Genomic DNA, 15,664 nt, shown 5'->3' with positions numbered 1-15,664 from the left:
GGCTTTCGGATTGGCCCAGCCCAAGAACGGTCGGGCGGCTGTCCCATTGGCCCACTGGCGGAGCGAGCACTCTAAAAGCTAGCAAGGGGGCGTGGCTGAAGGGAGGGGGCGGTATTGTCCAGAGCCAGGCACTGTCCCACTTTACTAGGTCTAAGTATCAGACAGAGGCACTGGACTCTGTTTTTCTCAAATCGGCAAATTTTATTTAGAAAAAAAAAAGGCGGGGAAAGAAAAGTGACAGCGCTCCTTATGCCAAGGTCTTAGAAGAGAAACTTCCATCTTTCTGCAGCACCCTGGCCCCGTCTCACTGCTCAAAAGTCCCTAAGCTTCTGGAGCATGGAAAAAGCTATGTCCCTTGCCGAAGCAGAGTGGATGGCGAAGGTGCCTGGAAACGGCCAGAGAAAAGGCCCAGGCGGTCAATGTTGCGGTGGAGGACACTGTGCAGCACAGCCAGATGGGGTCCACCCTCACCCCCACCCTCCCTGGAGAAGTCCCGGATGAAGCGACCCCGCTCTGACTGGAAGATGAACTTCTGAGGCAAGGGCCCATGTTCCCGGAGAAAGCCCCAGACACTGAGCAGCAGCAGACGCACTTCAAAAGGTGCCAGTTGGCTAAATACCTCATGCATATTACCCAGGGCTGGTGGCAAGAGGCTTCCCTCAGCCATGACAGCCACCAGGGTGCAGGATGCCTCCAGGTGCCAGGGAGAATGGGCTGTATCAGGGTGGCGAGAGGCTTCCCAATGGCCCAAGAGGGCAGCCAGCAGCCCGCGCAGCAGCACGGAGCAGTAACACAGGGCTGGGGGAGCAGCTGCTACCAGCTTTAACAGCTCAAAGAGCAGGGGCTGTTCCCGGAAACGCCGGCCAATGCGGAGATCCCGCTCCACGGTGGCCCTGGCCTGTTCTTCAGGGGGCCAGGCTAGCTCAGCACCAGCTGCATCAGGACACACACTCTCCACCAAGGTCACTGCCACTGCTTTGGCTGCCTCCGGGCTCAGGGTCGGAGCCCCCCAGCAACCCCCACATTCAGTGTCCCCAGGGACACTACAACAGTGCACCAGGAGGCTGAGGAGGCTCTGGGTGTTATAGATCACTTCCTGCTGATTTCGTGACTGGACAAACTTGGGTGGCTTTAGGCCACGGCCGATGACTCCAGCGTGGAAAACAGACCAAATCCCTCCAGGACCTGGCACAGCTGCAGTGTGCCGTCGGTTTGTGTCCAAAAGGGAGGCAGAAGCCAAAGAAGCTGACACAACTGAAAGAGTCTCATTGTCCTCATCCATTTCCCCTCCAAACAGTTCTGTGTTGCCACGATGTAAGGCTCCCTCAACTAGCAGCTGCAAGACAGCCTTAAGCCCAGCAGGGGAGGTATGAGAGAGCCGGGTAAGAAGCTGGGAGGCCGAAGCCACACCTGGGGGACCATGCAGCCTCAGAGAGGCAAAGAATCGATGCACTCCAGCTCTCACAAGTCCCAGGAGTTGGGAGGGGGACAGGGCTTCTGGAGGAAAGGGACAAATGGCCAGGAGGGAGGCAGCAGCTTCAGCTATTTCCTCCTCAGGATGTAGCAGGAGAGGAGCCAGGTCAGACAGATGGGCTGAGGCAGACTCCCCAAACCGGGCCCCTAGGGCTGCAGAACCCTCATCACCCTGCTGTTCCCACCCCACTAGCAGAGCCAAGTTGCGCAGGAACCGCGCCGTGAAGGGAGGCTGCAAAGTCCCTGCATGCACCCGAGCCAGGCAGCTTCGGAAGGCCAGGGGCAGGAGGCCAGAGAGACTGACAACCAGTCCTGCATATAATTGAGTGGCCAAACTCAACTCTTCAGGGCTTCGGGCTCGGCTCAGGAGGTGGCCCAAGGCCTCAGGTCCACAGCTAGGCCGGGTGTAGACAGAGAGCAGGCCCAGGAGCTGGTGTTGCCAGAGAAAGCGCTTTCGTTCCAATCGTAATGTCTCTCCACACAGCTCTCCAACATGGTTTCTTAGCGCATCTAGAAAGGGCACAGGGCGGGGGGGTGGAGGTGGGCCCAGCACACCTTCCCCAGGAGACCCTCCCCGGTGATGAACTAGTTTTTGCAGGTGTAGCAGCAGCAGCTGGATCAGCCGGTCACAGGCCTCACGCACGGTGTCTGGCACAGCCAGGCCCTGGGTGGTAATGACTGAGGCAGGCATGGCTGTGTCCACCAGGAACTGCAACAGGCGGTAGGCACCTGCCCCAGAGGCCTGGCTCACCAGGTGCACAGCCAGGTTCAGCATGTTGTCCAGCTCTTCTCGGGGAAATCCCTGCAGGTGTTGCTGCAGCTGGCTCAGCACAACTGGGGGCTTAAGGCAATCCACCAGCTCTCCAGAGACTGTGCCCAGCAAAGCTGGTGACATGACTGCCAGCTGCAGGAGAAAGGGAACTGTGGCCTGAAGGGAGGGGTCTCCACTCCGGCCCCCAGTGCCCCCTGCCAGGCTATCATGGAACATTCGCAGGAGCTCCCGTCGGATGCTGTCTCCGTGGCGGGAGGCCAGGTGCCCTAGAATGCCAACAACTGAGGCAATCTTGGGCACCCGCTTCTCCCCAGGGATAGCAGGAGATCCAGGGAAGGGGTCTGTACAAGGGGTTTGAGAAGAGCTGCCACCACTGCCACCAGCTCCACCTCCAGCCCCACCGTGAACACAGAAGTCCTTAAGGCCACAGGAGAGAACTCGGGAGATGATGGTGCCAGGAAAAGAAGAGCCAATATGGGCCACAACCCAGTCAAAGTGTGGGGAATGCTGGACAGAGGTATCCAACAAGGCATCCACGCAGGCATCTGGGCAACTTCCAATGAGAGCCGAGAGGCACTGAACATAGATGTCCATTAATGTACGTGTGGCCGGACAGCCCATCCACAGCTGCAGCAATTCGTTGAGAGAGCCAGTGGCATGGGGCACACGCTGGTGCTGGCCTGAGTATGTGCTGCTGAGTTGCCCCATGAGGTCAATGGACCATGCACTAATCACTGGGGCCCAAGCCTTTGGGTTGGCCCGAATGAACTCAGACAGCACCTGCTGCACTTCCTGCACCACATCCTCTAGACCAGGTCCCCCAGCAGGGACATGGGAGGGTGGGGGTGGACGGAGATGAGGTGGGCCAGCCACAGGGCTTTCATCCAGGGCAGCCAGGTGGGCCCGAACACTTTCATCAAAAACGCTTCGCAAGTGGTCAAGCACGGCAGCCCGAGCAGGTGGCAAAGAGCGGAGCAGGAGAAGACCACAGCGAGCATGTTCCCGGGCCGAGAGTTGGTGGCCCAGAATGGGGTCGACACCACTCAGAAAAGCCTTGATTTCCTGGGACAGCTCCTGAGCACTATAAGGAAACAAGAGAAGCAGACTTAGCGTGTTGGGAGATGTTTGGCAAATTATATATATTCCCTCCCTCCATGAAGTTGTTCCTTTTTTATGTAAAATAGGGCTAACTGTACCTCCCCTTATGAGATAATGTTCATAAAGCACTTAAGCACCATATCTATTTCACACTAATCACTCAATAAATGCTATCTATTGTTTTCAATAATAATATCAATATTAGATAACTCTTCGAATGTGTCAGGTACTGTTTTAAATACTTGATATGTATTATTTCAATCCACCCCAATAAGGTAAGTACTATTATGATCCCATTTTACAGATAAGGAAACCAAAGTTAAGTAATTAGAAGCTCCAAGAGGGTAGTAACCATTTGGTGCTCTTTAACACTGAATCCCCTTCTATGGATGTGCCTGGTATATGGGAAGTACTCAATAAATTTCTATTGAATTGACTAAGTATATTTTGTATTCATATTACATCTGCTTTAAAAACACCTTTCCAACTTTACTGCACTCCCCACCAGAACACAAGCACCCTGAATTTTACTCTTAATGGAAAGAAAATCTTAAGGTCAAACTTGTCCCTTACTAAGGGCTTTCCCTCCTAATAGCTGTTTCTCCCCATATTCTGCAAGCATCCTAACTACCCACCACTTGGATTCCACATCAACGACAGCCACCTTCCCAGCACCCTCAATGTGCCTAGGAATCAGGGTGTCCCAGGGCACAGACAAGGGCCTTTCAACCCTTCTCCTCCCAAAACATATGGGTTCAGTCTTAGAGGTTCAGAAGCCCCTTCCTCTTATTGATTGCCCTTTCTGCCAAAGAAGACAGTATCCTCTAGGGGCTGATAGTTCTGACTGTGCCATTCCTCTCTGGTTCCTCAAAATAAATAAATAAATAAATAAACAAATAAATAGCACCCCAAGGTGAGAGGAGTGTTTCAGTTGAAAGACCAGGGGAAGGCTTAAAAGAAGCATTCTGTGGGTTTCTAGGCCTGGGTGCTCAGAAAGTCTCCACGAAGTCAGGAGACCCTGGGTTCCTTCAGGTCTAAAAGGGGCAGGGTTCCCAAGAATTCTGATATCCCCAATATTTGGAGAGCAAGGCCAGGGTCCGGGGTACCTAGGCATTGGAGTTTAGGGGGAGGCAGTACCAAGATCTTTGGAGTGAGGGCACTGGAGCCCAGAGTTTTGGTGAGGCAGTCCCTGAGTTCTGGGAAGACCCAAACAGGAATCTCTGAGAACCCTAACGCGAGTTCTCGAGGTAGGATCTGGGTTTCTGCCGAGAAGGCTGGGGATCGGCGCGGGGCCGCGCGGTGGGGGAAGATGCCAGGGGCTCTGACTACCTGAGCGGCGCGGGACCGTGGGTGGCTGGGGCAGGCCCGGGAGGCCCTGGGGCCCCGGGAGGGTCGCACAACGCGGACATCCCGGAGCCCTTAGCCCGAGCCCGAGGCGGGAGCGGCGGAGCGCAGGCAGCGCATGCGCGTTGACGGGGAACCTGAAAGGAACCAGCGACCAGGCCTCTCAAGAAAACCAATCCGGCGTGTTCCGCGACTCTCATATATTGGTTCCGGACAGTGCGCGCAGTGCCAAAGTTCCAGAGCTGGCCAGACTGTGAAGATCACAGCGGGAAGCCAACCTGCGCTCAACGCAACCTCTTCCCCTTCACCAAAGGACCATTGATGCACAGACTAATGCTAGCTGCTGTCCTTCACAGTTGGCTTTAATAATTTCTACTAACGCCCAAAATTCAAAATGTTCAGCTTCACAAGTTTTTTTAAAAATGAAGCATTAGGAAACATTTTCATCAAGAATCAGTGACAGTGTAAAAAGCAGTTAAATGAGAGAAGGGAGGGGAGAGCAGAAAAGAGACGGAAAGAAAGAGACAATTTGTAAGAGGTGAAGAGAAGAGGAGGGAGAGAAAGTCCAGGTGTTTTCCCAGACCTAGGTTGGCACTACAATCCTTCTATCAGTCTCCATTTTTTAGGCTTTGCTGTCTCCCCAACCTCCCAGCGCAGGGGCTTTTGTATCTCACATCCTCATGCCTGCAGAACGGAAGCTTGGCAACTATGTGAGGAGTTAGTACACCTCATCAAGAGCTCCCACTCCGTCCAGTCTACCTAAATTCCATCTCTTCCATTTATTGACTGGGTACTTAACCTCTCAATGTCTGTTTCTTCTTCTGTAAATGAGGATGATAATAGTACAACTAACTCACAGGGTTGAGAAAATTGAAACTGGGTAGTATGTTCATTGTATAACATTTAGTACCTACAATAGTAAGCAAGCACTTAATAAACATTAGGGGGTTTTTTTTGTTATATTTGTTAAATAAACTCCAGAAAATAAGCTCTTTGAAAGCAGGGATTTTGCCTATTTTGTTAAAGGCTATCTTCATCACCTACAACAAGGAGTGTCTGCTTGGCACTTAGTAGGTTCTTAATAAGTAGCCAGCTGAAGAAAAGGAAAGTAGGTTCTGAGGCCTATATTAACCAGAGGGCTTACTGTTCTCAACGGAAGTATGTTAAAAATCACACCAGATGGTAGGTCCTAAAGATACTTTTTTTCTTTTCCTTTTTCTTATTTCATAAAAACAGGTCTTTGTTGATGAAGAATTTAATTTAATTTCTGTTTTGTTTTGTTTTGTTTTTTAATTAGGGAATTGGGGGGATGGGAACAGTGCTGGGGAATTGGGGGAAGGGGAACAGACAAGTTGCTGTCGTTTTTGTTCTTCAGTCTAGTTGTGGAGGACGTTGCTTCACTGGCCCAAGTTGGCACCATCATTGCGCTCTTCCCAGGCTAGGCAGATCAGTCGCCGGCTTCTGGACAGCCGCTCACTGCGGCTGCTGGCCTCTCACGCTGGCTGCTGGTCGCTCACACTGGCTGCTGGCTACACACAGTAGCCCATGGCAACCCACTGCCACAGGGGCTGCAGCCTACGCCGTCGCTGGCGACTCACAGCAGTCCAGCTCCAGGTTGAGCTGTTGTTCAGCATCTTAGCTGTGGAAGGCAGAGTCACTGGCCCTCATATGTGGGATCCGAACCGGGGCCCTCTGGCATCCCAAGCCAGTTCTTAACCATCGCACCACTCGGCCGGCCCTAATTTCTGTTTTAACTGAAACTGAAGATACTTTTGTGTGTGGCGGGGGGTGGCGAACAGTGTGTTTTTCCAGGACCCATCAGCTCCAAGTCAAGTAGTTATTTCAATCTAGTTGTGGAGGGCCCAACCCAGTGGCCCATGTGGGGACCAAACCCGCAATCTTGGTGCTATGAGCACTGCACTCTAACCAACTGAGCTAACCAGCCGCCCTCCTAAAGACACTCTTGAAGTGATTGTGTTTTGAAAGCCAAATGACTAATTATTCATTTGTTCTTAAATTTTAGAAGTTCAATCACTCACAAAGTGTATGTACTACCTACCAGCAAGAACTGTTTTAAGATAGTAAATATGAAGCAATTTCTGCCTCAAACTTGGATCCGACACTTCTATTCTCTGGGCCTCAACTTTTGATCTGTAAAAGGAAGCTTTTGAACCACATAAGTTTTTCCAGCTATAAGACTATTGTGTGGTCCTTGCTCTTGAGGATTTCATAATCTAAAGGTGCTCATTTTGGAGTTGGGCAGATGTGGATTCACGCCTGCTATTTATTAGCAATGTAACCCTGAGCAAGTGACTCATCTATTTGGAGTCCCCCCCCCCATTTTATTAACCTATAAAATGAGCATAATGCCTCATATCTTACAGACTTTGTGCAAAAACAACTTGAGGTCATTTATGTAAAGGACTTAGCATAATGCCAGATAGAGAAACTCTTCATAGCAAGTTCCTTCCTGCCTTGGGTGCAGGGAGAACAAAATTATGAAGGATGGCCATACTAAGGTGTTGAAAACGTCTTTTCTTCTCCCTCCTAACTCCTCCTCTCCTCTCCTTACTGCATTTGAATACAGTTCAGTTTCAAAGTATTTCTCCTGTGTTCAAAACTGGGCATAATACTGTTTCTCTGGAAAAATGGCTGATTCCAAATTTGCGACCAGGGTAGGTAGTAGGTGAGCCTGGAACATCTCATTGTGCTAGAAAGCAAGGAAGTGCTCAGATACTGATGTTGTGTCAAAGGACAGAGATTACCTTGAGGAGGCTCCTGCAGGCCAAATTTGGCATGATTTTGAGCATGAAAAAATGATCGAAATGGATTATAACATGTTGAAAAATAATTAAATCTAGTGATATTAAAAAAAGGGAGGGGTTTTCCTTACAGAAAGTCAAATGAATAATAATATGAGTGAATGACAGAATTAGAAAAATCGTTTTGCAGCAACTAATTCAGGTGAAAATCATCATGGATGCTAAAGTCACTGGATGAAAGATCACTGGGGAATAGGGTATTCATTACAATCTCGACTATTACTCCACAGATTACTTATTAACTACAAAGGGAAAGAGTACCTTAACAGTGGAGAAATATGACAGACACCCACTTAACCAAGTTTCTACCCATTAGAATCACCAATGAGACAAACTGATATTACACATGGTTGACTCTTGAAAGTGGGGTTAGGGATGTTGACCCCCGCTGCCACAGTCAAAAATCCTCATATAACTTTTGACTCCCCCAAAACTTAATAGACCACTGTTGACCAGAAGTCTTACCGATAGCATAAACAATAAATTAATGCATATTTTGTATGTTATATGCATTATACACTGTTTTCTTAAAATAAAGCTTGAGAAAAGACAATCATAAGGAAAATACATTTACAGTATTTATTGAAAAGAATCTGCATGTAAGTAGACTTGTACAGTTCAAACCCCTGTTGTTCAAGGGTCCACTGTACTTCCTGATGTAATACAATGAGATATAAACAAAATCATCTATGTAGAAATTCCCCCCAAAAAACTGCTTAACCTAAACCTAATTATGAAGAAACACATGGAAACACTCAAACCCAAGTTGTGGGGTATTATTAAATAAATAAAATTAGGCTGGACTCTTCAAAATAACATCATTTGGGCCAGCTAAGTGGCTCAGTTGGTTAATAGCTCGCTCGAGAGTGCAAGCTCTGGGCTGGCCGAGTGACGCGTTGGTTAAGAGCTGGCTTGGGATGCCAGAGGACCCCGGTTCGGATCCCACATATGAGGGCCAGTGACACTGCCCTCTACAGCTAAGATGCTGAACAACAGCTCAACCTGGAGCTGGGCTGCTGTGAGTCGCCGGCGACAGCGTAGGCTGCAGCCTCTGCAGGCAGTGGGTTGCCATGGGCTACCATGTGTGTAGCCAGCAGCCAGCGGGAGCGGCCAGCAGCCGCAGTGAGCAGCCGGCGACTGATCTGCCTTGCCTGGGAAGAGCGCAATGATGGTGCCAACTTGAGCCAGTGAAGCAATGTCCTCCACAACTAGACTGAAGAACAAAAGGAGAGCAACTTGTCTGTTCCCCTTCCCCCAATAAAAATCTTTAAAAAAAAAGAGTGCGATCTGAGCAACAGGGTCGCCGGTTCGATTCCTGGCCCAAGCTAAGCTGCTGCTGAGCTACCAACAGGTGGCAGGATGGCTCAGCTAAAAAACAAACAAACAAAAACCAACATTACCAGAACAACTGAGAAAACTTGAATATGAAAAACTGAATATTAGCTATTTCACCAATGTTAAAAGTCTTAGGTGTAATAATAGTATTTTTGCTATACAGAAGAATGTCCTTTGGGATCAAACCTCTGCATTTGATTTTTAAATGAGTTAGCAAAAACAACAAAGATACATACTCACACATACATATTTGCAAGTATGTAAAAAGGGATAAAACAAGTGTAGCAAAATGTTAAAAACTGGTAAATCATGGCCCAAGCCCATCCCTACATTTAATCACACACATCTCAGTGAGAACTCTAGGGCTTTATTACAAATGGACTTGACTGCTGAGGAACCCCCTCTTCTATCTTTCTTCTCCACTCTTCCTCTCAATACATCCCTCCATGGCAGGTCACTAGGTCATTATGGAAGAGGAATCTGGGGAGAGTGAAAAAGTGCAATGTTTTCTCGAAAGTCTTCTGAAACAACCACTGAGTCCTCCTGGCTCCAGTTGAGAATCTTCTGGTAAAAAGGGTGAGAGATTTAACTCTCATCTTCAATGTCCTCCATGTCTACATCCTGGGGGACTTTTGTCTTCTTTTGCGCTTTGGGCTGTGGTTCAGTAGTTCTGGCTGGCTTTGCCGGGGCTTCCACTGAGCAAAGAGAAAGAAGCAGCAGTAAAGAACCCAAGGGGATCCAGGCTGCCCCCTCACCCCACCTCTGTGCCCTGCCTCACCTTCCATGGCTGCTTTCTCTTTCTGGGCAAGCCGGATCTGCTGGAGCAGTTTTCTGCGCTTTTTCCCAGACAGAGTAATGTTGGCACGTGCACTGGACCTGAAAGGTTGGTAGAAGCAAAGACACAGGTTAACATGAACCACACAAATGGTTCTGGCTATTGAAAAGGTCTTTGGATCCACGTCAAATAACTGTTTGAAAATCTGGGCTCTAAGGTAGTGAGTTTACTCTCAGTACATAAAGTACTTACCATTTAAAGTTAAATTTTAGTATATTGTAGAAACTTGTAAGGTAAAACTATTTTTCTCTATTCTCAATACTTCTGACACCAGATATGGGTCGTTTTTTTTTCCACATTAAGCAATTCCCCAATTCTCAGAGGACAGTGACTGAGTGTCCTACATATTTAACTCAGTTCTGACACTATCTCCCTGGAGATAGTATGTTATTACCTGTGCTTCTGACCCACCAGCTATAAGTCAGAATTCTCACAATCCCCTTCTCAGATATGATACTTTGTTCACAGAACTCAGGGAAACATTTACTTGCATTTACTAATTTATTTTATTTTTTAAAAAGATTTTATTGGGGAATTGGGGGAAGGGAACAGTGTTGGGGAATTGGGGAAGAGGAACAGACAAGTTGCTATCCTTTTGTTTTTCAGTCTAGTTGTGGAGGACGTTGCTTCACCGGCCCATGTTGGTATTATTGCGCTCTTCCCGGGTGAGGCAGTCGCCAGCCATTGGATGACCGCTCATGGCAGCTTATGCTGGCTGCCGGCCACTCACGGTAGCTAAAAGCAGCCCACTGCAGCAGGGGCTGCAGCCTACGCTGTCACAGGCGAATCACAGCAGCCCAGCTCCAGGTCAAGCTACTGTTCACCATCTTAGCTGTAGAGGGCGCAGCATCACTGGCCCTCATGTGGGATCTGAACCTGGGGCCCTGCTGCTCAGAGCTGGCATCCCAAGCCAACTCCTAACCAATGCGTCACTCGGCCAGCCCTTACTAATTTATTATAAAAAGATACAACTCAGGAACAGCCAGATGGAAGAGATGCATAGGGCAAGGTATGGGAAAGGAGCCAAGAGTTTACATGCTCTCTGCAGGTGAGCCACCTTCCCAGCTCCTCTACCAGCTCACCAACCAGGAAGCTCATCAAATCTCTGTTGTTCAATAGTTTTTAGAGCTTACTCACCAGCAACCACACCTGTCCTCAATCCACTTCCCAGAGATCAGTCAGTGGGCGATGCTTACATTTCCAATCCTCTAACCACTAGGTTTCACTGGTGACCGGCCCCACCCTGTCACTCATTAACATAAACCTAGATGTGCTCAAAAGGGGCTCCTAATGAAATAGACACTATCACTCCAAGGGTTTTAGGGAGTTCTGTACCAGGAAGCAGAAAAAAAGACCTTTATTATTTATTACGTTGATAATAAGGAAGCCATTGAAAGGATGGGATGAGAACTCTTCCCCAAGATTCAGGGGGCCTTGAAGATTATATGCAAAATCCCATATGTGCCTCTGTGAAAATTCATCCATTGTATGCAGACTTCTGTGTCAGCTTTAATTTTTACTTACAAAAATCTTTGTGAATGCACAATTTTTCTTGGGGAGATGGGAAATTCGACGGCTCTCCTTATGATTCTCAATGGGGTCCAACACCCCAAGAAAGGTTGTGAGCTACTGGTATAGTGGAGAGGCTAGCAGAGTTTAGGCACAAATACAGCAGGCACGCTCCTTGCATAAAGGCCAGTGCACAACGAAAGCAGAGAGCTGTTAGCTGCTCCAGAGCTGGGCAGGGAAGGGGAAAGAGACTCGGTAGGGAGGACCAAGGGGAAGAGGAGCATGGCACTCACGCCCGCTTCTTGAGGTGATGCCGCGTGATCAGCCCTTCGTCTATCACAGCCCCAACCACCCGGTGCTTCAGTCGCCGCTCCCGGTTCAACACCCGCCGTCGCTTGAACAGTTTCTTTTTCAGCTCCTGCGAGGAAGGAAAACGCTAATCAGAGGGAGGCCGCGCACCGCGACCTGGTACCCCCCGCACCATAGACTCAGGGTTATCGATCCTATCTGGGACGAGATTAGAGGGCTTCGGGACACTCGGGAAATAAAGTCGGTGCTCCCACACGGTCACCGTTCGGGGCCGGTTGATCTTCCCTCCCGGAGCACCCATCGCTGAGCGGTGTAGCACGCTTTGGTTCCGTATTTCCGCTCTGCGCGTAGTCCGTATAGTCCCCGCCCCTCAGCCCCCCGCGAGCCAATTGCAGCTTGGGGGCGGGTCCTGGTGCTATATAAAGGAAATGGGCCCGCTTTCAAGCCTCTTGAAGGCTGCAAAGAAGTAGGTAAGGTTTCTGTTTGCTGGCCAACGCGGCGGTGTGGGGTTTCTGGGCTGTGCCTGCGGACCCTCCTCTTCTTGGCGGGGATCGGGTGTTCGGTCTCGATCCCTGTAATGTATGGAGGCAGAGGGAAGGGGCTCCGGCCCCCTCGGCGTCATGTCTTCGGTGCCGGCGGCTTCCAATCCGCCGGTTCTATCCTCAAGCGCCGGGACACTAGGCTCCTAGAAGCAGGGCACAACCGAGCGAGGCTAAGGGAACACCTCCCTGGTGTGCTCACGCCTTCTCCTTTGATTTCAGGTCTGTGAAACCGCCCCAGGATCCGGAGCGGCCGGAGCCCTTCCTGTTCCACTTCCGGTTGCAATCAATAAAGGCCTTTCGTACAGTAATAGGTGTGTGTCCGCGTTCTTTTTTTACGAGGCTGCAGACATAGGGAGGCTATACGAACTCGTTATTTCGCAAAGCGGATTTTGCAAATTTTTCCTTAGACTTCAGGCCTCTGCCGGAGTGCTCGCGACACTGCGCAGAACATTCTCTGGCCGACCTTGCCGGCACCTGTGGATGGCTTCGCTCCGCGGAACCCTCCACTCGGCGACCTTGGCTGCGGGAACGCGCCGCGCTTTGGCGGGTAGGAAAGAGGGACAGAGTGGGAGGGCAAGCTGGGTTCCAAGTGACCCAAGAGTCTAGTCCCTGAAATCGTGGCTCTTAAAACCCCTGGTTACATTGCGCCATTTTTGCAGCCCTTTGATAGAACTCGGGCACCAGGTGACACATGCCTTCCACTCGTGTCCACAGGCTCCCTGGCCGGTAGCTGCCTGGCGGACCGCTGCCTCTGGGATAAGCTCCACGCCCAGCCCCGTCTGGGCAGCATCCCCACCTTCGACTGGTTCTTTGGGTACGAGGAAGCCCAGGGGCTACTCCTGCCGCTGCTGCATGGTGGCCGAGCTGCCTGTCCACTGCGTGTGTTGGACGTGGGCTGTGGGACCTCGAGCCTGTGTACAGGCATCTACACCAAGTGCCCTCACCCTGTGGACGTGCTGGGGCTGGACTTTTCTCCTGTGGCTGTGGCCCACATGAACAGCCTCCTGGAAGGTGGCCAAGGCCAAACACCCCTGAACCCTGGGCACCCTGCCTCCCGCCTGCACTTCATGCAGGCTGATGCCCAGAACTTAGAGCCGGTGGCTTCTTCAGGCTCCTTCCAGCTAGTGCTGGACAAAGGCACCTGGGATGCTGTTGCCCGGGGTGGTCTGCCTGGAGCACACCAGCTGCTGTCAGAATGCCTGAGGGTCCTTAGTCCTCAGGGGACCTTAATTCAGTTCTCAGATGAGGACCCTGATGTGCGGCTGCCCTGCCTGGAGCAGGGATCCCAAGGCCGGACTGTGACTGTGCAGGAGCTTGGCCCTTTCAGGGGCATCACCTACTTTGCTTACTTGGTTCAAGGCTCTCATTAAAGACTTTTAGTCCTGACTCTAGTGTTTCTGTTGGGTGAGGAGAGGTGGAGAGAGCTTTGTTTTTGCAAAATGGCTGCAAAGGGAGGATTTCAGGCCTGGCTTCACATTCACTAGCTGGGTGCACATAGTATTGTTTCTGTGCCCCAGTTTACTCAGCAAGGTAGGAATAATATCTGGACTTACGGAGATTACATACAGTGATAGATGAACATTTAGCAGGGCCAGGCACAAGATGAGTGCTGAATTGAGAAGATAGAAGTGGCTCGTTCTCCACCCCCAACTAACTAGATATCCTAAAAGCCGCAGATAGGAATTCCTAATCCAATTCCCAGCATTAACTGACTTGTGTGGCCCAGTGGCGTAACCTCGAAGCCTCATTTTTCTCATCTGTGAAAGGATGGTAGGAGGGCTCCATAAACAAACCTAGGTGAAATATTCAAGGGAAAGAGAACAGAACAAACAATACTTACTCTCAAAGCTCCTTGGAAGCAGGAGATGGGAGTAGACAGAAGCCTGTTGCTGGATCCCAGAGAGGGCAAGGGTTGGGGGCTTCCTGACATTCACTGTCCTCAAGAATCCGGGAGGCATCTTGCTCTATCTGTTCCTGCCCCCAGCTGAGTTCTGGGTTAAAGGTGGGTGGGTGGGGAAGTTAAAGAGCGCATTAAGAGTGAAAAATATTCCCGATAATATTGAATTTTTTAAAAATAAAATGAATTTACGATGCTTCTGTTTTCACTTCAGATCAAATAAATCACATTTTACTAAAAAAACAGAAAACTACAAATTTGTAATTTTTGCTTATAAAAAAATAATACAGTAATTATAATGAAGAGCCTAACTTCACAGCATCAGTTCCCTCCTGAGGGGAAAAGTATCTTCCTCAGTGGGTTCTGAAAATCATGAGGTAAAAGTGTTTAGCACAGTCCCTGGCATTTGGTAAATCCTGCCCCAAAAGTTTCTATAATAGTATACAGACATGGGAAAATCTAGAAGAGAAGACATCCCAAATGTTAACTGTGTGTAGTCGGATTTATGGTAATTTAATTATCTTTTTTCCCCTCACAATAAACTAAATTTTAAAAATACATATCTAAAACCATGATCCATTTGACATCAGGACTGCCTTCTAAAGTTCATCAACTATGCCAACCACCTTGACGTTTCTTGCACTTTAACATTTTTCTTAACGATGTTTACTGAACATCTGTGTGACTGGCACTGCTTAATGGAGGGGCCACAACTGAGTTCTCCATCTTGGTCCTGCCCAGAACATCCAGGTCACAAGGGCCCTATTGAACCAGCCACTTCCCTCACCTGGCTCTTCACTTTGGTCCTGAAAGACTTCAACCTCTTCTTCCTTATCATCAGTGAGGAACAACAGCTTCTCATGTGGCCACCAGAGCTCTCCACTCTCTTCTTCACTTACCTCAGAGGCTTCTACCACAATGGAGGGAAGATGTGTATTTTGAGAGACAACCTGCATGAGGATAGCACGGGGCTTGGGCCAAATTGGAGGACGAGCCAGCAGCGGGACACAGGGTGGGGAAGTACTAACCTGAACATCGTGGTGACTTTCAACCTTGTCAATTTCTCCTCTATCCTTCCAGAGAGGGTTGATCAGCCTAGGACTTTCTGGATGGCGGAAGGAGCCTGGGCTATCTCTAGGCAGAGGCCCATCCTCACTGTTCCCTGCTACAAGGTCCATGGGTGCTGAATCTTAGAAGTGCAGGGTGGTTGAACTCGAGTTCTGAACCCCTGCCCAGTGCACCCCATTGACTGTCCCTTTAATCTTCTTTGGAGTCTGGCTCCTTAATCGCTTCTGAAGAGAGGAGGATGACATGCTAGGAGATTAGGAGGATGACATACTAGGGCCTTCCAGGGGAGGGGAAAATCTGAAGAGGTGGGATAAGAGCTTTATTGTTACTCACTCCCTGGTGACACTGGGCAAGGCAGTAGGGATATCAACAAAGGCATCTGGATTAAAGAAAGCCCTGTGAGTGAAGAAGAACCTTGATAATAAACTTAGAACTTCCTAACTCCTTTGCTGACTAGGTCCCCCAAGTTGACATGCTTCTTTGTGTCTTAATGAATATTTATGTAGCATTTACTCTTTGTCAGGAACTATTTTAAAGGCTCTACACATAAACTCATTTAATTATCCTAAGGGCCGGCCGAGTGGCGCGATGGTTAAGAACTGGCTTGGGACACCAGAGGGCCCCGGTTCGGATCCCACATATGAGGGCCAGTGACACTGC

At 49.5% G+C, this 15,664-nt stretch overlaps 3 protein-coding genes across 3 annotated transcripts; 1 reads left to right on the top strand and 2 right to left on the bottom strand.

Moving 5' to 3' along the window:
• Positions 1-180: 180 nt before the first annotated feature.
• Positions 181-4,801, bottom strand: INTS5 (integrator complex subunit 5). Its single transcript, XM_019645132.1, has 2 exons — positions 4,673-4,801; positions 181-3,326 (listed from the first exon to the last, which is right to left on the bottom strand). Exons 1-2 carry the CDS (start codon positions 4,750-4,752, stop codon positions 347-349), a joined length of 3,060 nt encoding a protein of 1,019 aa, XP_019500677.1. The 5' UTR covers positions 4,753-4,801; the 3' UTR covers positions 181-346.
• A 4,390-nt stretch (positions 4,802-9,191) lies between these two features.
• Positions 9,192-11,889, bottom strand: CUNH11orf98 (chromosome unknown C11orf98 homolog). Its single transcript, XM_019645102.1, has 4 exons — positions 11,760-11,889; positions 11,482-11,606; positions 9,623-9,720; positions 9,192-9,539 (listed from the first exon to the last, which is right to left on the bottom strand). Exons 1-4 carry the CDS (start codon positions 11,796-11,798, stop codon positions 9,430-9,432), a joined length of 372 nt encoding a protein of 123 aa, XP_019500647.1. The 5' UTR covers positions 11,799-11,889; the 3' UTR covers positions 9,192-9,429.
• Positions 11,890-11,901: 12 nt separating this feature from the next.
• CSKMT (citrate synthase lysine methyltransferase) lies at positions 11,902-13,425 on the top strand. The gene is made up of 4 exons (XM_019645101.1): positions 11,902-11,967; positions 12,259-12,350; positions 12,447-12,586; positions 12,754-13,425. Exons 3-4 carry the CDS (start codon positions 12,520-12,522, stop codon positions 13,407-13,409), a joined length of 723 nt encoding a protein of 240 aa, XP_019500646.1. The 5' UTR covers positions 11,902-11,967; positions 12,259-12,350; positions 12,447-12,519; the 3' UTR covers positions 13,410-13,425.
• The last annotated feature ends 2,239 nt before the right edge of the window (positions 13,426-15,664 follow it).

The sequence above is a fragment of the Hipposideros armiger genome, unplaced genomic scaffold (genome assembly GCF_001890085.2).
Source record: "Hipposideros armiger isolate ML-2016 unplaced genomic scaffold, ASM189008v1 scaffold_93, whole genome shotgun sequence".
In the NCBI taxonomy this organism is placed as follows: domain Eukaryota; kingdom Metazoa; phylum Chordata; class Mammalia; order Chiroptera; family Hipposideridae; genus Hipposideros; species Hipposideros armiger.
This window is presented reverse-complemented; position numbering and strand designations above follow the sequence as displayed.